We start from the raw sequence: 27935 nt of genomic DNA, 5'->3' as shown, positions 1-27935 counted from the left end.
TTAATCCTAGTTCAGTTTGGCCCAGTCCGAACATTACAAGTCTGAGCAGAAGTTTGAACATTAAAATGGCAGTCTCATCTGTGAAAGTATATGTGAGAATAAAGTAAGACTGATTTATTATAGAAAAACCTATGGATATTCTTTTCAGCTTTTTGTCTTATAACAAACGCATGAAAATACAAATAGTTAGGGATCCATCCCGAATATATATAGTTTATTTTTGTAGGAATAAAAACTAATTGTGGAATACTAAATTTTATTTTATTGTTACATTGGTAAATGGTATAAATGCCAATAAAAACTCATAATTTTCACATACAGACATGGGTTTTTGAGAATGCACACTCAATAAAAAAGTCTCTAAACACCTGGTTCAGAATTATCCCATTATCAATCATCCAATCATCAGAAAAGATGTTCCAAAAGTAGTAGTTTAAGAATTATTTTGGGACTAGTGCAAATATTTAGGCGAGAAGCCTGAGTGCCCTTTGGTCGATGGGATCTTGGGTTAGATGGGGTGTGCTCTTACAGGATCATTGGGCCATAATAAGTCCCCGGATTAGGGAAGGATGTGGATGGTGGCACTGTATGCTTCTGATCAATCTTTATAGGTAATACAATAGAAAAAAAAAGTGACCAGGTGTGCGCGCTACCACCGGTCAATGTTTTCGTCCAGCCAGTGGTTCCATTGCATCCATGCCGCGTCACCTTAGAATAATTCTGTACTTTTGAAGTTACTCCAAAATACTGTACTACTACAATTAATTACGGTTTTTAGTTGAGATAAAAAAGTCAATGGTACGGGCGGGATTCGAACCCACGATCTTCGGCTTGATACGCCTCTGCTCTACCACTTGAGCTATCGTGACCTCGATCCACTCGGATACCAACTTCCCATCTCAACCCCACCTTTTCAATTTTCCCTCCTTTTTGCCATTCTTCAAATGTCGTGTAATCTATTTGCTTCTCGGCGACAAATGAAATGGCCACGGAGAGCTTTAGTGAAGGTATACATCATTTAAACTTATTAAATTCACTAATTTTTGTTGTCCACTTGACCAATTAATATCTTTCAATTAATTGGTTTTTAGTTGAGATAAAAAAGTCAGTGTCACGAGCGGGATTCGAACCCATTTCGACATTTCAAAAATGGCAAAAAGGACGGAAAATTCAAAAAGTGCGATTGAGATGGGAAGTTGGTGTTCGAGTGGATCGAGGTCACGATAGCTCAAGTGTTAGAGCAGCGGCGTATCAAGCCGAAGATCGTGGGTTCGAATCCCGCCCGTGCCATTGACTTTTTTATCTCAACTAAAAACCTTAATTAATTAAAATATATTAATTGGTCAAGCGGACCACGAAATTAGTGAATATACTGTACTACATTAGAAGGGAAAAAAGCTGTTGGCTGGAGTTTGTTTTTCACTTTTTATTTTTTATTCTTTGATTTTTGTTTTAGGAAAGGAAAAACCTCAAATCGGAACATGCTGTACTCGGATAAGACTATTCAGATTAACACGACTCTATTACATAACAAAATTTTTACTTTTGAAGGTGTATTCCATCCAAATGTTTCACAAGTATGTATTAAAACAACATTTGTGTTTCATGTGAAGCTTGTGTATAAATTATTTTTTAGTAACAGAATTACTTTTACAGAGTGAATTATATGCCAAAGCGATATCACCTCATGTGAAAGATGCATTAGCTGGATACAACTGTACCATTTTGGTATATGGACAAACTGCAACTGGTAAAACTTACACTATGGAGGGTATAATTTCCTCTAAAATAAACGCAGTATGTATCCTTAGTCAGTCTAATTTATTCAGTATTAGTTTTATTATGTGGAAAATGAATAGGTACAGAGACCATTAATTACAAAATATATTGTGATGCAGATGTAATACTTGAAGAGAGTAATATACCGCACACTTGAGAGCTAGTGTATCCCCCTGTACCTACAGCACACAGGTTAGTCCTAGTTCTTCAAGCAATTTGATTGGCTCTGTTTCAGTGGTTGAATTTCATCCCAAAACACTTCTTCCTGCGGGCAAATGTTGTGCCATAGTTTGTCAGTAGGTTGGTCTCTTGTGCTTCTGTTGCTTCTGAAACTGCATATGCTGTTTTCGATTTGGTATAGCCAATCTTCTTCAGATGCCCATTTAGTTACAGTGCCCTGTCAAGAATCCTGTCAGGATTTTAAGTTTTTTCCTGCTTCCTTTGATGCCTTCTGGTGCTTCTTTCTTCCAAAACTTGCTAAACTACTGCTTTTTGTCTAAGATACTAATTGATAGTATGCATCCCTTGCCACAGAAGGGCTCAAGACCTATCTCTGGTAAAGCAGCCTCTTTCCTTGCAACGGTGCTTTCTCGACGACCTCACTCCCACATGTCCTGGGACGCAGCAGAGGGTGATTTTATTTTGCAAACCTAATCTATTTAGTTTAGTTTTGCAATTCAGCACATGATGTTTAAACTTAGTACTTTGATGGCTGCTAGGCTATCTGTCGTTTTTATACCATGTGTTCAGATTGGATTCAGTACATCTCTCAATTGCATGGACTTCAGCCTGGAAGATACGGTATATTTTTCCATGGGTTCTGAATATTTGGTTCCAGGGCTGAACGCACATTCTTGAATTCTAGATAGATCAGTGCACCAGAGATGGTGCCATTCTTAGTTCTCAACAGGAGGTGTCTTCCCTCTTTCAATTTTTTTTTTTTTTTTAAATAAATGAATTTCAAATATTCAATTCAAAACAACTAAAACAAAAATAGAAAAAATCTTTATTTACTAAAATTTTATTTATAAAAACCAAAAAATAATTTGAAAATTTGAAATCTTTTTTTACCGAAACCTATAAATGTAAAATTCAATTTTCCTTCTAATTTAATTTATTTGATACAATGAATCAAGAGTAAAATTTAAGAATCTTTTATTACTATTTATTTCAAAATAAAATTACAATTTCTTTTTATCATTATTATTTATTTTTTTTAACGAGGGTTCGCAACAGCAGAGGTTATATCAACCCTCGGGGTGCCGGTGTTTTTGAAAAAAGCCCATTTGTAAGTATGTCGGGTTCGAATGCAGGGCTGCTGGATTCGAACCCGGGATCTTTACCTTACAGTGATGAGCGCCGTGTCAACACCTAAACCGTTGCGGCCACCGATGCCCCTTTTATTATTTTTTATTTTTTTATTTAAAGAATCTTTTTATGTTTTGTAATACAACCTATTTTAAAGATCTACAAAATTTATCGATTTTAAAATCAAATTTAATTCATTTTATAAAGAAAAGTAAAATTATTTTTTTTTTTAACAATCTATTTTAAATAAAATTAAACTTATCACAACTGTTAAAATTATATGTGATTTATTTTTGTGTTGTGATTAGTGCGATCAGATATCGCAAGAATGGCACACTTACACAGAAAACAAACACTTTGAGCCCTGAAGATGATCTCAATAAAGATCGAAACGTTGGCACGATAAAGAAAATGTTTTTCTGAAACTTACATCACACCAGACCGCAACTCATGATATCTGAATAGTTATTTATTTTATTTTTCTATATAAAAATATATCTCTTTTAAACTAAAATACAATTTTTATTTTTGTATGTCAAAATTTAAAATTAACACTTGATTTGTGTGCATACAAATTATTTTCTTTTACAAAATAGCTCCTTAACCAATGAATTCCCTACTCTCTGGTCACTACTACATGCATGTGGAGGGCCGGCAGTACATGAAAATCTAAATGTGATATATATACAATAAAAACCCACGTCCTCCAAAAAGCAAAACAGTGGACCCAGAAACTTGCTACTGTACCCGAGGACCATTCTTAAATTCAGTGGCATGCCTTCACACACTCTCTGCAAGGAGTCAAGTTTGTGAGTTCTTTCTATTTTGTTATCTGTTTTACTTTATTTACTGAGCCAATCGCACTGTATGTGAGGATAGTTCTCACCATCATGGTGAGGTGTACGTCCAGAGCTGAATTTCTGGTCAGCATCCCCAGTTTTTCCTGCTATCCTTCTAAACTCCGTTAATGATCATGGTGCCTTCTTAATAGTAGTGCCAGTATGTTCATTGAATGCCAGTGTTTTGTTAATGGTGTCTCTATTTTTATTTTTCTTGTGAAAGCAACTGTGGTCATTTTATTAGGGTTAATCCCTAACCTAGATGTTTTTCACCATTCATCCGTAATTTTTAGACCTTCTTGGATGATGTCACAGAGTGTTTCTTCGAATTTTCCTCTAGCAGTCAGGACTATTCATCCGTCCTGGCTGGTTTTATCCTTTTGAGATCCAGAATATCAAGCAGCTCATCAACTGTTAGGTTTCATAGGCAAAAAGCATATGGAATTCTATACAATCCCTGGCAAGTCAATGACACCAATTACCTGACTTTGACATGGGTCTCTGGGTATTAAGGACATAGAGAAATGAAAAATGGACATGTTGGCCAAAAAAGGATCCAATATGAATTTTCTAAACCCATTTTGCCACTAAAATGGATCCTTAATTAGTCCAAAATTTGGTGTAGCAACACCCCAGGCATGAGGTAAGTGGAGAAATTCATAGAAGGGACTTCCTCAAGAATTACAAAGGAATTGCTGGAAGGTAACTGCAACACCAGGTTGGTTGGGCTTCTGACAGAGCACCTAAGAAGGCATACACACTGGATAGGAGTACTGACAAAAGAAGCAGTGTGCAGACACTGCCAGGTAGGAGAGTAGTCTGTAGAACATGTTTTTGTGAGGGTCGATATAAGTGTAAATTCTTGCAACTAGGAGAGGAAAAACTGCAAGCAAGATCCTACACTTTGGAGCCATTGGCAAGGCTAAGAAGGTTGATTAACAAACAACCGCTGGTTAGTGAATTATAAAAATAGAAGAGCATAATAGATCTACACAGGTTGAGGTGCAGAAAGTCTTGTGGCTGCCTCATTTACCCCTATACCCATCCCTAGGATCCACAGGAGGGGTAATGGTACTACAGGCATCCTTTGGTTCTATTAACCTGGATAGTCTTCTCTTATTTTTGTAATGTCGAGAAATGCGCAGATTGTTATTTCTTTGGCTTCCAGTGTCTCAATATATCGTGATGGCCAATTTATTTTTTTTTTATATATCTTTTGTTCCTAGGTTAATATAAGAAGTAGAAATGATGAATGATGGAGTGAGTGCGGTGTTCAATCCTTTTTGAAAAGATAGCTCCTACTCACAGTAAGTTGTTTTGCAACGACTGGATTTCGAGCCCTTAGCTCATCATCAGGTTGAAGGATTTCCACAACCACGTCTTTCGAAATGAATTGCAAAAGTGAACCTGCCGATACCCCCGCGACGTTCCAATGAGCGCTCAATTTGAACATGCAAAAAGCGGGAATTATAACACAAGTAAATATTATAATAGTAAATACTGTAAGAAATTAATTATAAATTAGTGGTTAAAGATAAAAGATGAAAATTTAAAGTAGTACCTTAATATTATTAAATTATTATAAAAATAATAACAATTAATTTTATTATTTGGACGTTTAATATTATTTATGTACATATTTAAAATGGGAGGTAGATCAAAATTTATTATATTATTATTGCATTTATCTCCATGTTCAATTTTACATATTTTAATTTCAAATTTCTCCACCCAATCTACTTCTCTCCCTTTGTTGAAACTATGTAACACTGTTGTATTTAAATTTGAATTGAAATTACGTTTTGTTTCTTTTAGATGGTCCTTAAATTCCAAAAATTTGTTTGATTTAGCCAAGATCATTGCAAAACAACTTACTGTGAGTAGGAACTATCTTTTTAAAAAGGATTTAATATAAGAAGGATTTACATTTGCTGACTTATCTGCAGTATTTAGTATTTTAAACTATATGTTATAACTGTCATTTGTTCATTCAAATTAAATAATACTACTTATTTGTCCAGCATTGCCAGAATGGAATTATACCACGGTCGTTTATCCAAATAATGGAATGTATACATTCAGTCCCTTGTAGAAGCACTATAATGATATCTTTTTTTGAAATATACAATGAAGAAATAATTGATTTAATTGGAGGAACGAATTCAAATTTAAAACTTCAGTACGTGGTCTAAAAAAACAAATATATGCACTATATTCTCGTCCCGACAAAATGTATAATAATCAATTTCTTTTGAAGGATTTATGAAAATGCGAAAGAAGAATATATCATTAAAAATCTTACAAAGATTAAAGTACAAAATTGTAATCAACTTTTAATGTACTTAAAAGAGGGAGCAAATAAAAGGCAAAAGTTATCAACATTATTAAATAAATTATCAAGGTATTATTGGCTAAATGTTGAAACGACTCAGAAAACATTATAAAATAACTTATCTATGTCTTAAACTTTACAGTCGATCTCACACAATTTTTTCTATGTGGATCAAAAGGAGGGACGAATTGACTGGGCGATGCACAAACGGAAAAATAGATTTCATCGATTTGGCCGGCTCCGAAAATGTGGTTAAATCAGGCATTTCAAGAGGGAATTTCCAAGAGACAAAAAATATAAACAAGTCTTTACTGGCATTAGGAAGAGTGATCAAGGGACTGAATAATAATGATAAACATATTCCTTTTAGGTAAGTGTATAAAAATATGTTGTTTATGTGACAACAGAAATATTTTTCTTTAACATTGATATGTTTATGGGTTGTATGCATTTCTGTGTGACCATTTTTACCACCGGGTAGTGTACATGTGTTGAGTAAGATAGTGTTAAGCTAGGCTAGAAATGGCTAGTGTTAGATTAGGTTGGGGTTAGAGTTAGGATTAGGGTTTTGGCTAGGTTAGGTTAGTGTTAACACCAATACATGTTGTTTATAAATCACTATAATCCCTCATTCCTAGACCCGTCCTCTTTTTTCCTCAGCTTTGCTTTAACGTCCAGCTCTGGAAGTCTTTCTCTCACATTTTGTTTAAAACCTCTCATATTATTTAAAACAGTTCAATTTATTTATTTCCCAAATTTACTCATTTTTTCTTTTCTTTATCCAATTTGACATTACAAGCAAGCAGTCAGTAGTACGAAGTTTTCCTGCATGCTGGACCATACTGACTCCAATTGGATTTTGAGCCACTTCCGAATAAGGTGAGTGGTTCGCGTACTCCTGGTAAGTCTTATTCTCCCAATTTATTATTATTATTATTATTTTTATTTATTTATTTTTTGTGGAAACAAGTGCCGAAACAGTTAGAATTAGGGTGGCTAGTAGGGATAGGGTTAGGATTGGTTTCAAAAGTTGTTTGTTTGGTTTTCATCAGTTGTTTGTTTACTAAGTTGTTCAAAGCTGAGCTCCTCATTTCATCAATTCATTTATGTAGGGTATATATAGTGTGGAAGTAAGAAAATTTTATTAATGACATCACACCACCCTCTCTCATGACTTTATAAAAGAACCTTGACCCCACAAAAATCACCCTTACCCAGATTAAAGATGTTGAGAAGCCGAAACACGTCTGACAGACCACACAACGAGGACAGGCAGACCAAAATAATAATTAGCAACCAAATTAGAGGTTCATCCTACAAACCACAGGAGGAAATCTCACAAAATAAATTTTAGATAGAAAATTAAATTAAAGTTGAACTTGAGGTTTGAAAGTGAGACTGTGAGTCAGTAAAAATTCACCCAGGTTATGGTAGTAAAAACTGACATATTTGGCCGAAGTACAATGACAAGGTGTATATTATGGGGGGAGTTCTCAGATGGTTATTTTTCGCATTGAAAATGTGCAGTGTCAGTAAGTTCCTTAACTTTTAATCTTAAGAACGATGAACGATGAACCAAGGTTTGTACAAAACATAAAGAAAAACATTATTTTCAAAAATGGTTATGGTTTTGTAATAGTTATACAAATTTTTGCATGACAATTTTTGCTTAACTGAGGAATGCATATAGGTTGGGTTATGTTAGGAATTGTTAGGGTGGGGTAAGGGTTAGATAAAAATTGGATAAGCTAAAGAAAGGGTTAGATTAGGTTAGGTTAGGAATGGTTAGAAATTCGTTATTTTAAAAGAGGATCTTTTTTTAAGCTAGCTATGCAAATATTTTTATATGAGCAATTTTGTGTAATTGAGGAGTGTGCATGGGTTAAGTTAGGAATAGTTACGCAGGATTAGAGTTAGGATTAGGGTAAGGGACAGGTTAGGTTAGGGATAGCATAAATTTCAATTATTTGTTTGCTTATCATTCTTTTTTTACTATATTGTTCAGCAAATACATTTTAGCCAAAAAATTAAAGTACTATGACTTCAGATTTTTGGTTGAGCCTTGAATGATTAGGTTAGGTTGAGGTTAGGGTTAGAAAGAGGTTAGGTTAGGTAGAGATAGGATTAGGTTGGATAGATAGAGTTAGGATGGGATGCATGGGGTTTTTTTTTTAAATTATTTTATTGGCCTTATGATCTTGCATATTAGCCATGGTACGAATTCTTGTGTGTTCAAATTGGGGGTATCGGGAAAAAAGGGCCAGAGGCGATGGTGGGAATCGAACCCACGACCGCGGCATGAGAGTCTCTCATGCTAACCACTCAGCTACCGCGGTCCCCCGGATGCATGGGTTAGGTTAGGTTATGTTGAGGTTTGGGTTTGGAACAGATTAGGTCAGGTAGGGTAAGCTTAAGCTAGAAATGGATAGTTTAGGTTAGATAAAGTTAGGATGGGATGCATGGGTTATGCTAAGTTAGGTTCTGGTTAGGGTTAGGAGCAGGTTAGTTAGATGGGGTCTGGTTAGGTTTGGTTAGATAGAGTTAGAGTTAGGATGGGATGCATGGGTTAGGTTAGGTTGTGGTTAGGGATAGGAACAGATTAGGTTAGGTAGAGAGAGGGTTAGGTTAGATAGAGTTAGAGTTAGGATGGGATGTATGGGTTAGGTTACGTTGTGATAGGTTTAGGAACAGATTAATTTAAGTAGGGTAGGGTTATGTAGGTTAGGAATTGTTAGAAACTCATTATTTTTTAACATTAATATGTTTTGGGCTGGATATACAAAGTTTTTGGATGAACATTAACTGAGAAGTGTGCATCATTGTGTTAGATTAGGAAGGGTTATGCATGGTTAGAGTTAGGATAGGGCAATAGGGTCAGGTTGGATGCATGCACTTCATATTATCAATCAGTTCTTCAATTCTTCTGCATAAATGGCTAATCAGATTGTATCAAATAGACTTCAATCAATTATTTCCAAATATTTTGAATAAAATTTGTTGTTTCAGAGAATCAAATTTAACAAGGATTTTGAAGGGCTCATTAAACGGCAACACAAAAACAATTATGATTGCAACTGTTACAACAGATCCCAAAAATGCTGATGAAACGGTCAAAACATTAGAATATGCGTCAAATGCTCAATCGATAATTAATAAAATTTTTCCCAATACTGAACCAGGAGATAAGAGTATATTCAAGGTAACTTGACAATTAGTTTTTAAATTACAAGTTAATTTGGCAGGGTCATGATGCCCCCCCCACCAAATGACCACAGTCTCACACCTGTATTCAGACCTATTCTGGCTTTATCCATCCTTCTATGGGAAATATTTTCTAGGCAACTTCCTTTACCAATCCATAAATTCTTGTCAACCTCAATCTAGTTTCCAGCGACTTCAATTCAAATCTTCTAACCACTCATCTACCAATGGCTAGTTCCTCATCATAAAACCTCCACATTTGACTGATCTTTCCTAGCTTGAGACACAAATCTCTGGAATTCTCTTCCTTTGCCAATCTGCAAAGCCATTTCCCTTACCTCTTTTAAATCCCTCCTATACATACACCTCATCTCCCGCCAAAGAGCCAACACAGTCCACAATATTATTAGGTCCTTTTATTACAAAGCTTGTTGCCTTCCTTTTCTCTATTTTTAAGTTTACTGTTGGTGTTTATAATCGTATATGGTATGGTATGGTGGAAAAGGATACTAGGAAGCGGGTTTGTATTCCCCAGGCACTGCCTTCTGGCTTATTGTATCGTCCTAGTTCCTTAGTTCAGTCAATAGACTCAATCCTTCTTCTTAGAAGTATCAGGACTGTTGCTGCTGCAATTTGATTCCCTAAGTCTTTTCCGTACGTTAGGTTAAATCTCCATTGAGCTGTTGCTTCGCATTCAAAGATGATATGAGTGGCTGTTTCCTCCTCCTCATTACATAATCTGCAAATCATCGCTGTATATACCCATGTTGTGTAGATGTTTTCTCAGATACCAGTGACCGGTTAGTAGTCCTACCACTCCTCTGAGTTTGGCCCTCTCCAATCGCAGCAGAGTTTTTGCCAGTCTCGGTGAGGGTTGTTTCATCATAAGTTTACTATGTCTAGCACCGCTAGAGTTTATCCACTTCTCCTTTTGTTTTGCTTGGATCCATTCTGCGATGGAAGATTCTATATTTGTTTTTGTTATCCCAATAATAGGTTCGGGGCCTATGTATGGTCTTGCAGATCCTCCTCTGGCCAGTCTGTCTGCTTTCTCGTTACCCAAAATTCCCCTGTGCCCTGGCACCCAAGATATCCTCAGGTTGTTGTGTTTCCCCAGGTTTTGCAGATTTTGGATGCATTCACTGACTAATTTTGATGTGATTCTTTTACATGCTAATGCTTTAATAGCTGCTTGGCTATCTGATCTTATGAGGATTTTTTGTCAGTGTAACCTCTTTTAAGATTTTCCAGGGCACAAGCATTGATGGTATGTATTTCTGCTTGAAAGACCGAAGTGTACTTCCCTAATGAGTTTGAGTCATGTTTTGGGCTTGTACAGAAAACGCCTGATCCGGTACCTTCGTTTGTTTTGGAGCCATCTGTGTACCGTACAATATATCTGATGCTCTATTGTGTTCTTCCTCTCCTTTATAGTCCGTTGAGACTTTATAGGAAGTTGTGAAGATTGTTTCCGGGATCGTGTAGTCAGTCCCCTTTTCTAATAATGGGTGCCTGATTTCGTTGATATGGTTGTATGCCTGAATTGTTTAGTTCCTTTCCAATTTAATTGTTTCTGGAGCCCAAGTGAGCTTTTCCTAGCCTCTCCTTGTATGAATATTTCCAGTGGAGGTAGGTTTAGCAAAGTTTCTAATGCGTTTGTAGGGGTTGTTCTCATCGCCCCTGTGATACATAGGTTTGCTAGTCTTTGTATGCTGCCTAATGTTTGAGTAGCTACTTTTTGTTGAGCTTTGTTCCACCAGATTAGTGATCCATAGGTTATTCTGGGTCTTATTACTGCCATGTATAGCCAATAGGCCATTTTCGGTTTTAGTCCCCAAGGTTTGCCTAAGGTCCTTCTTGTGGTCATTAGCGATATTTTACCATGTGCTATAGTATGTTGCAGGTGAGGATTCCAGGTTAATTTCTTACCAAAGATTATTCCTAGATATTTGACCTCATTTTTTAATAGCAGCATTTTGTTACAGAAGCGTAATCCTTGTATTTCTATATTTCTTTTCTTGGTGAAAGAAATTAAGGTGGTTTTTAAGGGGTTTACTTTAAGTCCCCGTTTTAAACACCATTGTTCCACCAGGTTTAGTGCTCTTTGGGTGAGCTCTTTTAATGTTGAATCGAATTTTCCCCTGACTAGTATGACAATGTCATCTACATAGCCTTGGGTGTAAAATCCACTTTCATTTAGTTTGCATATGAGGTCGTCCACTACCACATGCCACAGCAGGGGCGAGAGTATTCCTCCTTGCGGACACCCCCTCGCCACTACTGCTTCTACTTTTTCATGGAATATATAATCGTGTAAGACAGAGCATTCTTTATTATTACATTTTTCCCTAAATTCTTATTATTGGTACTATTATTTCTATTTTTTATGTTTTGTATCAAGTGTTTTATGTCAATTTATTTCACTATGTGTTAATGTCAAACCTGTATTAATTCAAGTGCGAGATTTCTATAAAATTTTGTGACCTTATTGTTATTCTTAGGGGATTCTAGCCACAGAATAAATCTCTCTCTCTCTCTCTCTCTCTCTCTCTCTCTCTCTCTCTCTCTCTCTCTCTCTCTCTCTCTCTCTCTCTCTCTCTCTCTCTCCTCCCCCTTTCTCTCTCACTTTACTGTCTGCATTTAATTAATTAATTTACTCCTGTTGAATCTGTTTTTGTTTAAGATGAATCTGATAGAAGATGATATAGTTAAGGCTGAAGAAGAAATCAACGAATTCAAAATGAGTTTAGGTGCAGATGCTATCGAATTGGAACCACTTTTATATAATTATGATATGAACCAGGTAAGTTTTAAACTTTGGGGGTATGGACAGTGGGTCAAACAACTTTACAATACATTTTTCATACTATTTTCAATTAAAAAGCCATGGGACGCTGGAATCCTAACCGAAGACCAACATGGCATCATGAATGATATGTAAAGTATCATGGCAAATATGAATGAATGAAAAAAGTACTTTATTAAGTAAACAAATGAAAATAATATAAATTGTATAATAATAATAAAATACCATCTGCCGGGAGGTCAGACTATAAGAATTTTTAATAACAAATTTTATGTTCTGTTAGCTTTTAAAACATGTTAAACCTTTGTTGGTCCAAAACTTAAACTTCGATTCCATTACCATTAAGTTACAATTTTAAAAAATTGAAATTTTTCTAGAAAGAACTATTTATGATAGAAATTGAGTGTGAAAAAAAAGAAGAAGAATTGGTCTGCTCTTTGGAAAAAGAAAATGAACAACTAATGAGTGAATTAGAAAAGCTGAGGTATTTATGCTCAGTTTTTATTTATAATTCTTTGTTTAATTGTCTAGTGAAAATCAATTTTAATTTATTTTAGACAAGTTAAATCCAACTTGGCTAAGGTTGAAGAAGAAAGTAAAAAAAAAATGTCCTCATTAATAGGTAAGTTGCAATTTCTTTTGAACTAATTATTGGCAAATTAGAAGGCGTACATACAATTAAAGGACTTTGTGTGTGTAAACATTGCTTCATCAAATTTGTGCAGAATTTTGACTAACCTGTTGACCACAAAAATCAGTTTTGACAATTTGAGATATTTGTCCTGTTGTCAAAGTTAAGCTCCAGAAACATGTTGTTTTCCTAGAAGCATCCATTTTTAAATACATTATTTTCTATTTAGCATTCACTCAAGTCAGGTGAAATAGTTGCTCCTTTATCATCCACATGTGTATGTATATATTGCAATATTACACCATTGGCTCTCTCACCACACATTCACACTAATAAATACATTCACTCTCAATATACACAAAAGGGAAGAGGCTATGTACAATGAAGCCCTGTTTTCTCCAGGAAGTTGTAACAGAGGACCCAAAGACAAATTTTCATATCGGATAGCATTCCTACTTGCTCTCTATATGGAGCCAAGGAATGGCATCCTTCCATTAAGTGGGATACATCAAGCAACCTTTCTGTACTTCTTCTTTAGCCCAAAAGTAAATATCTTTCAAACTCACGCCTACACTTAATTGGGTGCGGATTCCCTCTTCTACAATTCAGATCCTCTGAGGACCACCAGGAGCTCTTGATATGTAGGAGCTCTCTGCAAATTAGACTCATTGACGCTGCTATTTCCTTTTGTGCATTAGGTTAGATTATAGAGGCCGCTCTTTACAACCTGTACATCGTGATCAATATTGGTCTCTCCATTGTTGTCTTGAATTCCTCAGCTTAAGGCTTTTTATCAGATCCCAAAGCTTTTCCAAGGACTACCAGTATCCTTCAGACCCTGGGTTTTGTTCTCCCAGGAGTAGGAATCTCAGCCTGTAAAGTCTTCACATCAACAGAGGACATGTGTCACTGTTTCTTCTTCTTCCTGGCATATCTGCACAGGATCATTTCCACCACTTATGCCTCCAGAGACTGCAGTTCTGCTGTTAGTTTCTGCTTTTTTCTTATTTCTTCTCATGAACCAATAAATAAATATTCCAATTGAACAGAGGTCTTAGCATTTTATATATATAATCGATTGTCTCACAGATCCACATTTTTTGGCAGTTTGTATGTCACAAAAGGGTTCAGGGCTAATAGGTGTCCTCATCACACTTTATTTGTTGTCCTCCTAAACAACTCTGGACTTTACTACTGATGTATTCTTCTGTGAACGATACCTAGTCTTTTAATCTCCTTGGCAACAATTTCAATAGCAACAGTCTCAGCTCGAAAGATAGCAGCATAATGCCCAAGGGTTACTTGATTTCTAGTGTTTGGTATATTTCCACAAATACCAGCAACTGATCCATGCTAATTTTGCAGCCAACTGTATACCAGCTTATGGGGCCCCTTTCTCCCAGTCTGCTCTACCAGGTATTTTAATTTGAAATTTTTGGTCAAATCTGATGACATCAACAGGCATCCCTCGAACACCATCAGCCTGAAGTTGCTCCTTGTTATGTATGAAGGCTATTGGAACCTGTCCCCTGCATTTGCCTATGAAGTGTGGTTTTGGCCATTCTCTTGATATTATGTAGTGATGGTAGATTCAAAAGGACTTCCAGGACAGCAATAGGAGTCGTTCTCATTGCTCCAGTCATGCTCAGGCCTTTTGAACATATTTTTTATTGCATTTTTAACATCTGAGAGTTGGATCGTGGCAGTCAGGTGTAAAGGTTGACTCGTTGATTTCTTGTTTCCGTCCAGACTTTTGTGTGTGACTTATACTGAGAAGCTTCAGATTACCTCTCCAAGAGCACGATGAGAGGGTCCACCTGTCACTAATCATCAATTCTACCATATAAATAGCACAAAGTGAAAGCACTTTCACACAGTGCCACATCACCGGTCTTAAACCTATCCAGGCAAAATTGAAAATATGGTTTACTTGATTTCTTTTTCCTTTATTTTCTTTATATTTATTATTTATCTAGTGGATAATTTTTTTCTGTTGTTATTTATACTGTTCTGTGCATGTTTTAGATTTTCTTGGTAATGGTGAGAGAATGTTAAAACAGATTGGTCATGATGAAGAGGTATTTATTTTGGGTAATATTCTTTATACCCTTCTTAGATTTATTTTTCATTTTTATTTATTATTATTATTATTTTATTTTTTTTTAACTGGCAAACAAGCTCAAGTGTTTTTTTGACAGGGGCATCCGACAGCTTGGTCATTTTAGCCCTGAAGCACTAGCAAAATATCAAAATATCGCTATACTCTCGATACACACACACACACACAATCACACCAATAAATACATTCATACATATTTACATTGATCGCACTCATACTGTTTGGTAGATGGAGTACTCGATATTCCTGCATCTACCGTTCCCTATAATACACTACTCTAATTTGGGGTCGATGGGGTACTTTAAAAGTTTTCCGCCGTAGACCCAAGTCACTCACGCAACATGAGGGGCCATCGAGATGCTACTTCACCATCAACTCGTCTCCATTCACACCAATAAATATAATTACACCAACATACATTGATCACACTAATACTGTTTGGTAGATGGAGTGCTCGATATTCCATCTAACTGTTCATTACAATAAACTAATCTAAATTGGGGTTGATGGGTCTATTTTATAAAATTTCCGCCATCGGCCTGTCATACACACAACCTGAGAGGCGATGGAGAAGCTACTTGGTCATCAGCCCCTCCCCATTCACACCAATAAATATTGGGTTGTCCGGAAAATAATGCAGGATTTTAAGTTTTCATTAAAAAAAATCTATATAAAATATTCTGTTTACGTTTACAGGATTACTCATTTGTATGAATGTCAACACTTATTAATCCTCTTCCAAATGATATTGTTTGTTTACCTCTGTAGCATTCCGCTACTTGGAAATAATTCAGTCATCCTTATAATGTCAAAGCGAGAATTTCGTACGATTTTCTTTTACGAGTTTAAACTCGGCCGAAGCGGAGCCCAAACGGCTAGAAACATTAACCAAGTCTGGGGCGAGGGTTGTGTTAATGAGTGCACTGTGCAAAGGTGGTTTAAAAAATTTCGGGAGGGAGATTTCAGCCTTGAAGATGAAGAAGGTCGTGGAAGGCCTTCCTCTCTTAATGATGATGTTCTGCGATCAGTGGTGGAAGAAAACCCCAAAACAACTGTTCGAGAACTTGCAGAGCAACTCAAAGTCAGTAAAACGACCGTCGCTGACCACCTCAAGGCGATTGGAAAAGTGAAAAAACTCGAAAATTGGGTTCCACACTCATTAAACGATCGCCAAAAAAATCAGCGCTTTGATGTTTGTGCATCACTTCTTTGTCGAAACAAAAATGACCCATTTCTGGCCAGAATTGTTACATGTGACGAAAAGTGGATTCTCTACGATAACACTAGACGTTCTGGACAGTGGCTCGACAAAGGAGAAGCTCCAATACATTTTCCAAAGCCCCCAACTCATCAAAAAAAGGTAATGGTTACGGTATGGTGGGCTTCATTTGGTTTAATACACTACAGCTTCTTAAATCCTGGCGAAACCATCAATGCTGAATCATACTGTAACCAAATTAATACCATGCATCAGAAATTGGCAGTAATGAAGCCCTCTTTGGTCAATCGGAAAGGGCCCATTTTGTTGCATGACAACGCTCGACCACATGTGTCACGTGTAACGTCACAAAAATTATTGGAGCTTGGCTATGAAACTTTGCCTCACCCACCCTACTCTCCGGACCTCTCGCCTACTGACTACCATTTTTTTAGACACCTGGACCACTACTTACAACACATAATATTCAAAAATCAAACGGAACTGGAAAATGCATTTATTGACTTTATCAATTCTAAAAATTCTGAATTCTACTCAGACGGAATTAATAAGTTACCAACACGTTGGGAGAAATGTATTGAGAGTATGGGAAATTATTTTGATTAAAGAGCATTGCTTTAAAGTAACTAGTTTCTTTTTTTTTGTTTAATACCAAAATCCTGCATTATTTTCCGGACAACCCAATACATTCACTCATACAAGACACAGAAACACAAAACACCTAACTTAACTTCTATATACAATAAAAAATTACGAAGCACCGTCCCCAGGGCCAGTCCAGCCCTCCCTAGGGCTTCACCGAAGCAAATCCTGAGGGGTCGCGTCCGCGATCAAAGCAAGTCATAGATTTCTCTGTTCGGGCATTGAAGTACCGCTCCAGCCAGAGGATGCCACGGCTTAGCCAAGAACCCAGCCGCGTATCCGAGGGTGAGTCGTTCCCTCCACAGTTCGGGAGGCAAGACCCTCACCTAGCAGTAGAGGCTGGCTAAGGGGCTGTCCTGAATGCTCCGAGATTGCTCTCAGGCCCTGGTAATAGGGCATATCGAGCTTTCTCAGTCGCGCTTTACGGGCCGAAGAATAGGCCATACATCCATAAAATATCCTCGAACAGAACAGCGAGACGAACATTTTTATTAGGGTCTCCCTATCCACTCCCCACCTGAAGTGACCAACAAACTTCAACAGTGCGAGGGTTTTCCTGCTCCTCAGTGGCGTCGATGTGTGGCTGCCATCTCATCAAATAGGAGACCGAGGAATCTCACCGTCTCAACGTACCATACGGGTACGCCACCCTGACAGAGTTGAGGGGGACTGTGCGTCCTCCTCAGTCTGCAGAAGGGGACGCACACCGTTTTTGACGTTGAGAAGGCAAATCCGGTTTCCTCGGCTCTCGCAGCCACTACGTTTTTCGCCGATTGCCTGAATGTTTGTATTCAGCCTTACCTCATGTACCGGTATATTATCTCTTATTAAGATCGCTACCCCCCGGATCTGGGTACACCTCTCTGGAGAAGGTAAGAAACCCTCTTCGTTCGAGACGCGCCCTTGGGCGGATTCGAGTTTCCTGGAGAAATAGCCATCGGTACATACTCCCTGACCAATAACTGCAGCATATGTCTCTTGTTACTTATCCCTCTGCAGTTCCATTGCAGAATGGACTCCATTAATTGCTCTCGTGTGGTTTATGCTTCCGCAGGTTAGGTCTGGGTCCGGAGCGTCTGAGGCTGTTGAAGAACTGTCGGACCCGGACGTGGCTTCTATATCCGTCTTCTTTTCATTCTTTGTTCTCTGCTCCTTAGCCTCTTTGGGCTCTATCAGAGATTTTTTGAATTCGCAATTTGCACTGCCAGGCGGTCGTAACCCTTACTCCATCAAGCATTAGTCAGATATACTTATCTGTCTGGGATGGACTGCGCGGAGGGGCTTGATCGGGATCTGGAGCTGGTTTTCCTTTCTTTGTGTTGTCTACGTTTTCGCATTTTTTTGTTTTTTTTTCTCAACTTCTTTTGTCCAATTTATATTTCCAGTTTTCCATTTTTATCCTCCTTACATTTTGATAAATAAATACAAACAACCAAATAATATTTGCAATTTTATAAATAGAATTTAATAAATATCACAGTCAATTTTTTTTATGTTTGTTCCGTGTCGAGTGGAATGCTCCAAGACTTAATTTTCATTATCGCGTAGGTAAATTGTTTTGTGGCCAGAAATTTCGCTTTTGTGTCTACCATCTTTGGAGTCAGACCTTCATTAATCCCTCTATGGTTTATTTTTCTTAACCAAATTTCTCTTGGTGCAGCATATCGTTCACATTCAAATACCACATGTGATAACGTCTCCTCTGGTGATCCATATTCGCTTATTGGTTATTCTTTTAGTTGGAATGAATATAACTTAGCCTTGAAGTCCCCATGACCTGTTAAAATTTGACATAAATAGTGGTCAAGTTCCACATGCTTCATTTTTTGACGTTTATCTATGTTTGGGAAAAATCTATACGTCGTCCTTCCTTTTGTGTAGTTGGACCATCTTCTTTGCCACTCTTGAATTCCCCAATCTAATATGGCCGATCCGTTTTGAAAATTGATGGATGTCTCAACGTCGTTATCAATCTCCCATTTTATGGTTTTATGGTGTCCATTTTTAATTTAATATCTATTGGGAATTGTCCTGTGATTACCTGGAAGGATTCGGTTGAACACGTTTGATACGCCTTTTATGACAATAAAAGTGCTCTTCTTTGTGCTTGGATTAGCACTTCCGTATCCCTCTTTTTTAGGTACCTAGACCATGCTGGGCAGGCATAAAAAATAACCAATTGGACAATAGCTTTATACATAATTTCCCTATTTTTGTATTTAATTCCCCAACTCGCTGAACTTATTTGGGGAATAGCGCTATATTTACTGATAGCTTTCTTTTTAATTTTGTGAGCATGCTTATTAATATCTAGACCAGCCGAAATGCTCACTCCTAAGTACTTTGTACTCTGTACCATTCTTAATGTAATACCGCTCTATCTAATTAAGGGAGGACTTCTCGCATTCAATTTCCCTTTTAAGAGGACCATATTTGTTTTTTCAATAGAGATTTCGAGCTTAGTTTTTCTCGTCCATGTCTGCACTATATGGGTTGCCCTGTTGCCTTGCATTTCCAAGTCCCTTTTAGTGTCTCCCTCGATTACAACCGCTAAGTCGTCAAAGAAGGCATACACTTTTAAGTTATTTTGTTGGAGGAATAAGATCATCGAAAAGAATTGACCATAGCATCGCACCCATTATGGAACCCTGGGGATAACCCATTGTGATTTTCCTTATGCATGCTATGTCACACTCCTCTAAAGTGGCCGTCCTTTCATGTAGAAAATTGAATAGAGGTTTTTCAATATCTCTAGGGAGCAGTCTGTCTTTTAATCTTATTTTAATCGCTGGCCACCACATCCTATCGAAGGCACGCGTAATATCAAAAAATACCCCCAGAACGTATTTTTTGTTAGTGCGCTTGACCTGGTTTATCATTGTCTTTATGGCATGTGTTGTTGACTTGCCTTTGACTCCTCCATATTGGGAATCATTTAAGACAATTTTCCCTTCCTTTTTTAGTATATTCAGGATTAGGAGTTCCAAGGTTTTTCCTATGACTGGGAGGAGTGAAATTAATCGGTAGGAGGACGGGCTCTCCAGGGGTCTTCCTGGTTTTGGGATGGCGCAGATCTGTTTTTCTGTTTCTGGAAAACCATCCTCTTGCTTGGGTACGTGGCAGTCGCCACCATTGAACTTGTCCCCATCGCAGACAGGGGAGCTTTGGCGATTGCTCCTTTCTGAGGTGCAACCGCTAGGGGTTGATCTGGTGCCTTTGGCCCCAGAGTAGAAAGGGCTGCTGCCTGGGCATATGACCCCGCAGTGCCTCTGCTTTCGACCACTGTCCTGGCCTCTCGGAAACTCAAGTTATTAAGGGCTTTTAATTTCTGTATTTCTTTCTCTTTTACAGGACAGTTGGCAGATCTCGAGGTATGGTTGCCGCCGCAGTTAACAGAAGTGGGTGGGTTGGCACATCTCGATGCTTTCGGGTGTGCCTCCATGCCACACTCGCACATCTCGTGCGGCGACCTTCACCACAGGGAGATATGCCCAAATCTTTGGCACCTATAGCATCTTTGAGAGCTCGGGATATAAGGTCGAACCTTTAATTTGTAAAAGGCGGCTCTTACTTCTTCTGGGCATCTTGGCGTGTTGAAGGTGAGGATCAGACTCGCTGAAGGGAGAATTTGTCCGTTTCGGCGGGTATTCATTCTTTTAACGTCCAACACTCCCTGATCCTCAAGGCCCACCCTGGGAGTCGTAGCCCACTATGTGTGGAGCTGCGGCAACGACGGGTGGTATGTGGTTTGAGGCTCGAGACCCCGAAACGGCTCACCTCGTGTTCGCATCCACGGCCCTTTTCTCAATCCGAGTTCCTTCATTCTATCCTGTGACCCCTCCCAACCCTTGGTATCCGGGCACAAAATAAAGGTGTAGCCCAGAGGGCGTGGCAACCTCTCTAAAGCACAAGCTGTACTCGTGCCGGCCTAAGGTCGGCATGGGCGGCGGGTGCCTTAGCAGAGTCACACGAGGGCCAGTGCACTAGATCCTGTCTGCATAGACAGGGGAGGGTGTATGGCCATCTGTACCACGGGGTAACTGAAAAGTTCCAAAATCAGCCCTAGTTACACTGGGAACGGTTTCGTGGTAACGCCCCTGGCGGGAACTTAGACAGAGGCTGTCTTCTATCTGTGACCTTCGTGAAGCTTGCGTATGGCCAGCGTTATTACCCCCGGCCGCACGGGAGACGTTGCGACCGGACGACAGCGTGTAAGCGTTGAGGACGCGATGATTATGCTGAATAGTCCCTCGAATGCGTGAGTAAACGAAAAGAAACGGGTAGTGAATCGGTTTCTCTGACTCGAGTATGCTTTGAATTGTTGTGCGTATGAACGGCGTGGTACCCTTGGGGCAGCGAAGGATCGGACCGATACACGGCTGAGCCTATGGCGTCCCTCAAATGCGCATTGCAGCTGTAGGCTGAGCTCGATAAGGGACTTTTACCGTAGGCGGTGCTCTTCTAGGGTGTAGTTAGCAATTCCACTTTAAACAAAACCGCTGCCGGGGCGTTCCCGGAAGTTTCTACGCTGGGGAAGCCTCAATACTCAGGGAGATAGAGTGGTCTTCTCTTTCTAGAGATACGCGGGAGAACAGGCTGATGCATTTCGGCATGTTAGCCCTTTGCGTGCGGTATACGACCCTATGCACAATTGCTCTCCGCTTGTCCACTCCGAATGGTCAGGCCCGCATTGTGCATAGGGTCGTATGGCCTGACCATTCGGAGTGGACAAGCGGAGAGCGGGGTTGTCTTGGCCCTTAGGGGCTGGGCCTCTACACCAATGCTGCGGCGGTAACACCATTCCGTCGTATGCAGAGGTGCGTCAGCTCTCATCTTGAGAATCAAAACGTCCGATAAGGCTGAATAGGCTAGGTGCGGACGCTAAAGATCCTCTTGTCTTGTTGACGAAGAGTTCTCGGGAACCTCATGATCCTCAAGGCCTTCCTTTATATCGTCTACGCTGCTGTTCAAGAGATCATGACATGTTACAACCCCTCGTGAGGTGTTTAACCTATGATGAGGGGTAACCTCGACCTCTTGTCCAGCAAGCGTCTTTAAATTTGCAAATTTCTCCTCGTTAACTTTTCCTGTGATGTCGATACATATTTTGCCGTCCCTGCTCTTTGTAACAGAGCTTATGTTGCCCAGATTCTCTCTAATGCTTTTATGAAGGAGAAAAGGTCATGGCATGTTAATTTAAAATCTTCTTCTTTCCTTGCCACAGTATAGTATCGCGCCACAAATGTTTCGGTGAGTGGTGTAATCCCCAAGGGAGCGAGATCCAATGACGTCACTCTATTCTGCGACTTTTCCCCTCTTTTTCCAAATTTTCTTTCTTTCTCTTCTCTTCTTTTTTCTGTGCCGGTGACTCAGGTGTCACAGGCACAGGTTTCTTTTCCTTTTCTTAACATTCCATTGTTTCACTTTTTGGCGAACTGGTGGGGGCCCTCTTCCTTTTACCAGGAACGAGGACGAACCCTTCATCATCGACCGTCTTGCAAGCGGGAATGGTGGAGTTGGTAAGTGGGGTTAACGGGCGTTCAGGATTTTTGTTGGGATGGGCTGGAAGTGTGGGAGCGATTGGGTGTTAGGAGCAGGTGTTGGGGAAGGAGAGGATGATGTTGGGCTGGTTAGGCCCGGTTTGAGCGGAGTAGGCACTTTTACTCCTAATTTGATTTTTTCGTCCATTTTATAAGATTTGTTAATGTGTTTTGTCTGTAAAGTTGTGTTTGTAATGTGAGAGTACAGTTCTCAGCCTTTGGGATTGTAGTGGCCACTAGTTAGTTTCCACGATACCGCTAGATGTCACTACGACTTATGGAATGTTCTCGCCCCCCACTCTGCAGCCAATCAGAGTAGAGCTCTTCCCTATATAAGCAGAGGCACTGCCTCGCTAGAATCTGACTCGTCAAGACGTCAACCCGACGAGATCTCACCAATCACTAATGTAACCGACATCGGCAACGACAGGAGACTCGACAACCCGACGAGGTCTCATACATCACTAATAATCGACTACACTAGACTCGTCAACCCGACGAGCCATCACTAATGGAACACCGTCAACGACAGCAAGTACTCGCATCATTAGCCTGATCTCGCCTTCTAAACAGCCGACTTGGCAGTAAACGCCAACTGCTGCCCCTCGGCTAATTGCTGCACTCCAGTATCTTCGGCCTCTGTGGAGTCACCGACTTACGGCCCAACGGTTTACCCTGTCACACACCACAACCAATGGCGCCACTCGCATGGTCTCGGCCTCATATCATCGTCACGGCATCTCTACACAACACCGGCCCTTAGAGCTCGCCGCGACGCCCAGCACGGTCGCCAACTGGCAGTACTACTCTCCAGATGAGAACTGTGTGTTGTTTGTGTGGTGTGTTGTGCACAGTAATTTGCGTTTGTAATATTCAGGTTCCAAGGCCCTTGGCCGTGTGCATTGGCCTGTGTATTAGTGGTGGCATGCTGATGGAGGCCCAGAGACTGCCCAAGTCCCCCGCCCTCACACCACCTAGGTTAGGTGTAGCGGAGTTATGTATGTACTGGTTCGCAATCCCAGGACGTGAGATTTTTAGTTCGTTTCAAAAACCTTCCTAGGGACGGTATCCCTAGGGTGTGTACTGTTAGTGTGCTTATGTCAGTGTAAGTGTAAGTGTAGGTAGGGGGAGTGATGATATGTGTGGGTGCAGTTTACCCTTATGCCCGGGAGGCTATTTTCTAATTATATCAGATAGAAATAGATACATATAACATAAGTTATAACATGTTTTCCTTCTTGCTAATTTTATTTCATCTTTCTCTTTCTTCTTTCATTTTTCGAAGATATGTTCTTTTTTTGTTATAGCTTATGTTTAGCAGCCTGGAAGTTGAAATCAATGAGCTGTTAAGGCTGTGTAAACGTCAATTGAATATTGTCGAGGCTAGTGGTGAACAAATTAATTATTGTGAAAAATTGAAAGCTCGCATTCCAGGATTACTTTCACAACTTAAGGTATTTCTTTTTTTTTTCATGAGCAAAAACACCAAATTGCTAGATAGAAAGTAGCAAATTTGACACAATTTGTAATTATCTGTATATAAAGTATATTATTTGTTGTGTATTTTTGGTTAGCACTTGATAGTTGCCATTGTTCTTGGATCTTTCTATTTTATTGAGTAATTATAATTGAAAAATTTAGGCCAAAGGTTGCTCGATGACTCTCACTGATTTGAAGGGTGTCATTCATCAGCTCCATAAAGAGAGCAAGTAGGATGAATGTGAAAACGAACTTGTTCCGATATTTGGAGAAAACAGGTTTAGTGACCCTGAAAAGGGCCGGTGTTGTTTCGTAGCGTCGAGACGATGGATCGAGGCCGAGACTGGGTGCATGGCGCCGTTGGTGGTGGTCTGTGACCGAGTAAACCGTTGGCTGAGGTCTGGGGGTGGTGAGTCCGTTGACTTCATAGAGGCCGAAGGTACTCGAGTGCAGCAATTAGCCAAGAGCAGCAGGCGAGAATCATCTAATGCTGCGAGTACCCTTGCTGTTGTCGACAGTGTTCCATTAGTGATTTGTGAGAGCTCGTTGGGTTGACGAGTCTGCTGTCGTTGATTAGTGATGGGAGAGATCTCGTCGGGATGACGAGTCTTGAGGTACAAGTGAGACTTTGTCATGTTGACGAGTCTGCGTCTGGTTTCAGTGGAGCAGTGCCCCTGCTTATATTCAGAAGGGCTCTACTATGATTGGCTGTAGAGTGGAGGGCAAGAACATTACATAAGTGGGAGTGGCATCTAGCAGTAACTTGGTAACTACAAGTGGTCACTACAACAGGTAATTGTGTACAGTGCGGTTGACAATTTACCTGAGGAGTTTTCATTGTATAGCTTGGCAGGACCCAAGTCTGCTGCCTAGGTAACTGACGAGTGGAACTTGATAACTCCTTGTTGTTCAGCCGTCCACTTTATGCACTGGTTTTTTTAAATTTAAGTGTGCTCTTGGATACTGAAGGTTGCTCGGATAGGATTTGAGTTGAAAGATAGGTGGTAAAGATAATGTTAGGATGCATAGGGAATTCAGTAGTGTAAATGGTATGAATGATGGAACCAAGAATGTTCCCTTGGTAGACACCGATTTGTATCATTATGTTTATACCACTTGCTGCACCTCACACTGAAGTAGAAATAAAGAGTGGGTGGAAAGTGTTTAAGTTTAACAAGGATGCCTGGGTATCAAATTTGTATCTATGTTCTGTAAGATTGTATTTATTAGCATAAATGTACTGTGAAGGAAGTTGATGACCCCTGGAGCTTAATTCTGGCTCTTAGTGGGCTGAACAATGCCCAGATGTCTTATGATAAGTCTCATTAAGTACTTATGTATCTAATCGTATGTATATATTTTTAAGGAGTCCCAAGAAATGGTGGAAAAATTACAAATGAGCAGTTATCAGCTTACAAAGTATTTCCCTCTTGGAGGTGAAACAGGCAGTAGCATAGTATTCAATGATGCAGTTTTGGACGAATTGACATCTCAGACAAGGAGGAAACTACAATCCATCAGCGATAATGCTGATAAATTATCAACTTCATCGCTAACAAATATAACATCACTTTCTGAAGTGGTAAATTTTAAATATATATATATATGGTTAAAGTTGATTTGTGTATTGCCATGTGCATATATTTTAGTCCTCCCATATTAAAGATGTAACTTATATGAAAGAATTATATTGTAAAATTTTACAAATCCTTTTTACCTTTTATGCCGAACACAATTTAAAATGATTCTTTTTGCGTATGAAATGACACTTTCACAACTCACAACATAAGCTTAAATATTTCCCACAAGACACCCTAAATTCGAGTAATTTTTAATTGCTTTTTCTTTTTTTTACCTTTCAGGTGACTTCTTTTAAGGAAAAAGTGATAGAAGAAGAACTGATCAATCCCCATATGATTAAAAACAATTTAGATGAATTAAACAAATGTGAGTGGAATTTTAGTTTATCTTAGATAAAAATTTATCATTTCTTTATATGTTTTTCATGATGATATTTAGCAGTTGTTTACATGTGTGATCTGTTTTAAGCACAAATTAAAAACAATATTTACTTTTCTGTTTTTGTTTTTAAAAGTGAAAGGGTTAAATAATAAACTCCCTGTCGAAAAAAAATTGCAACACCTTGAAATTTTTGAAACATTTTAAATTTAACTCTTTAAGATATTTGTTTAATGATTTCTACTTTTCCATTTCTATATACACTGTTACTGACTTTCTCAAATTGACAAAAAATATAACCGATTTTTCACTGATTGATTCTACTGGTCTATAAATAATAAAAAACAAAATATTCTTAGAGAAATTTATTGAAGTGCTGTAACTATGTCCTATTCTCTCCTCTTTTCAATAGAAGTCCATCAGGGCTACAACCTGAGCCCTTTGTTCTTATTCAATCCCCTTATCAATTGGAGTCCTTCAGGGCTACAACTTGAGCCTTTCGTAGTTATTCTTTTCCTTAATCAATAGAAGTCCCTCAGGGCTACATCCTGAGCCTTCATTGTTTTCAATGATATCTCTTATTTTAACAGTTGAATCTTGTACATCTTTTGAAATCTCAATTGGAAAACTTAAGTCGGGCAAATTTGCCACAATTTGGTTTTATTTATTCTAATAAAATTACTCGCAGCTTCCTTCTTTAAGTATCAGTTTCAAATAGCTAATAATGCTTGTATTTTTTATATATGGGACTGCAATGGCTGAGTGGTTAGGGCGTCTGACTTTTATGTGCCATGCTACCAGTTCTGAATTTGAATCCCGCAGAGGCTATGGATTATAGCATGAAACATGTATTGTAATCGTCAGAATGACTGGGATGTACTACCGCACCTATGATATCTCCTTTCATCACCATTTACCGCTTATTCCATGCTCCAAAAAACTCGATTAATGTCAAAAATGTTTACTTCACTTGAATACTGAGAAAACATGGAGTTCTAAGCTCAGAAACCTGTGAAGTTTTGAGCGGTCAGAAATTACAAAATTACAGGGAAAATGGCAAAAAGTAGAGGAACAAAATAGTTCATATTATTAAGTAAATTTGTTTACAATTACCATGACATTTACTATAAGTGTTGCGATAAATTTGACAAGGAGAGTAAGTATTTAACTGATTTTAATTGACAAAATTTTGATTTTTACATATTGTGACGAAGAAATTGTTGTTTCAGTTGTCGAACCTCACGATGGCGCCTCCCTACCTAATGGAAAGATATAAACATGTATATTTTGTAAAAGCTCACAGCAGAAGATACAATGAAAACGAATCATGAGCAATTTTCATCAGTTTTATTTTTAATTTTTTGAAGCTGTGCTTAATTGTAATACTTATTTGTTTGTTATGAATACTGTGAACATGTCGGGGTTTTAAGATTTAAACAAGGGTTCTTGTATGATAGCACATTTTGAAAGTGATCTGAAGACTGTAATTGAATTATATTTAAGTTTTTTTATTTATTCCATTTAAATTCTAAATATAATAGTTCTACAGCATTTATTGTTTTGATTTTAATAACTAATTTTTAATTATTTTTTTATCTAATCCATTTTCAATTCAGTTTACTTCTTAGAAATTTCATAAACCTTATTTTCATTTGTATCTTATTTTACGTTTATTTGATAGATTATGCATGCTAAAATCTGTGAATATGAATGAAATGTATGTGAAATATTATCTGATGAAAGAAAAGAAACAAATAACAAGAAATTATGCAAATGTTTGATGTAATAAAATTTTGTAGAACTGTGAATTTTTTTTTGGGGGGGGGGAGTAGTTTCTGGCGACTAGAAGAGGAAAAACTGCAAGACTGCAAGACCTACTTTTTAACCTCAAAGAGGTGAACAAAAACTGCAACAATGATAATACTAAATCATTGTTGCAGTTTTTGTTCACCTCGTTGAGGTTAAAAATTGTTTCTTTCTAGTATGGTTGGGGTTACAGTGAATATAAGAAATTATAATCGGATGTAAATGAAAATAAACATCATTAATTTATACTATGCTTAAAGCCCTATTTGTACCTT

The 27935-nt window shown here is 38.4% G+C and overlaps 1 protein-coding gene across 9 annotated transcripts; it reads left to right on the top strand.

Moving 5' to 3' along the window:
- On the top strand, positions 1–27881 carry LOC106666626 (kinesin-like protein KLP2). Of its 9 annotated transcripts, none has more exons than XM_014393942.2 (15): positions 1–103; positions 1457–1577; positions 1657–1797; positions 5948–6105; positions 6184–6327; positions 6401–6628; positions 9265–9457; positions 12143–12262; positions 12643–12749; positions 12823–12887; positions 14922–14974; positions 23724–23870; positions 25262–25477; positions 25758–25842; positions 27084–27880. In XM_014393942.2, exons 1-15 carry the CDS (start codon positions 66–68, stop codon positions 27128–27130), a joined length of 1863 nt encoding a protein of 620 aa, XP_014249428.1. In that variant the 5' UTR covers positions 1–65; the 3' UTR covers positions 27131–27880. The 9 variants fall into 9 exon arrangements, with proteins under 9 accessions (XP_014249428.1, XP_014249429.1, XP_024085919.1 ...); XM_024230152.1 differs by lacking the exons at positions 1–103; positions 1457–1577 and adding exons at positions 1899–1971; positions 3684–3896 and having other exon boundaries at positions 1705–1797; positions 27084–27881; XM_024230153.1 differs by lacking the exons at positions 1–103; positions 1457–1577 and adding exons at positions 1860–1971; positions 3684–3896 and having other exon boundaries at positions 1706–1797; positions 27084–27881.
- The last annotated feature ends 54 nt before the right edge of the window (positions 27882–27935 follow it).

This window comes from Cimex lectularius, unplaced genomic scaffold (genome assembly GCF_000648675.2).
Source record: "Cimex lectularius strain Harlan isolate CLEC.00 unplaced genomic scaffold, Clec_2.1 scaffold56, whole genome shotgun sequence".
Taxonomy (NCBI): domain Eukaryota; kingdom Metazoa; phylum Arthropoda; class Insecta; order Hemiptera; family Cimicidae; genus Cimex; species Cimex lectularius.
Note: the sequence above shows the minus strand (reverse complement) of the source record. Positions and strands in the feature narration are given on the sequence as shown.

Excerpts from the sequence above, each read along its gene's own strand:
- LOC106666626 (XM_014393942.2), top strand. The coding sequence starts at position 66 with ATGGCAGTCTCATCTGTGAAAGTATATGTGAGAATAAA. Across the intron at positions 12,750-12,822 it reads AGTGAATTAGAAAAGCTGAG|ACAAGTTAAATCCAACTTGG; the intron begins GTATTTATGCTC and ends AATTTATTTTAG. Across the intron at positions 25,843-27,083 it reads TTTAGATGAATTAAACAAAT|TTGTCGAACCTCACGATGGC; the intron begins GTGAGTGGAATT and ends TTGTTGTTTCAG.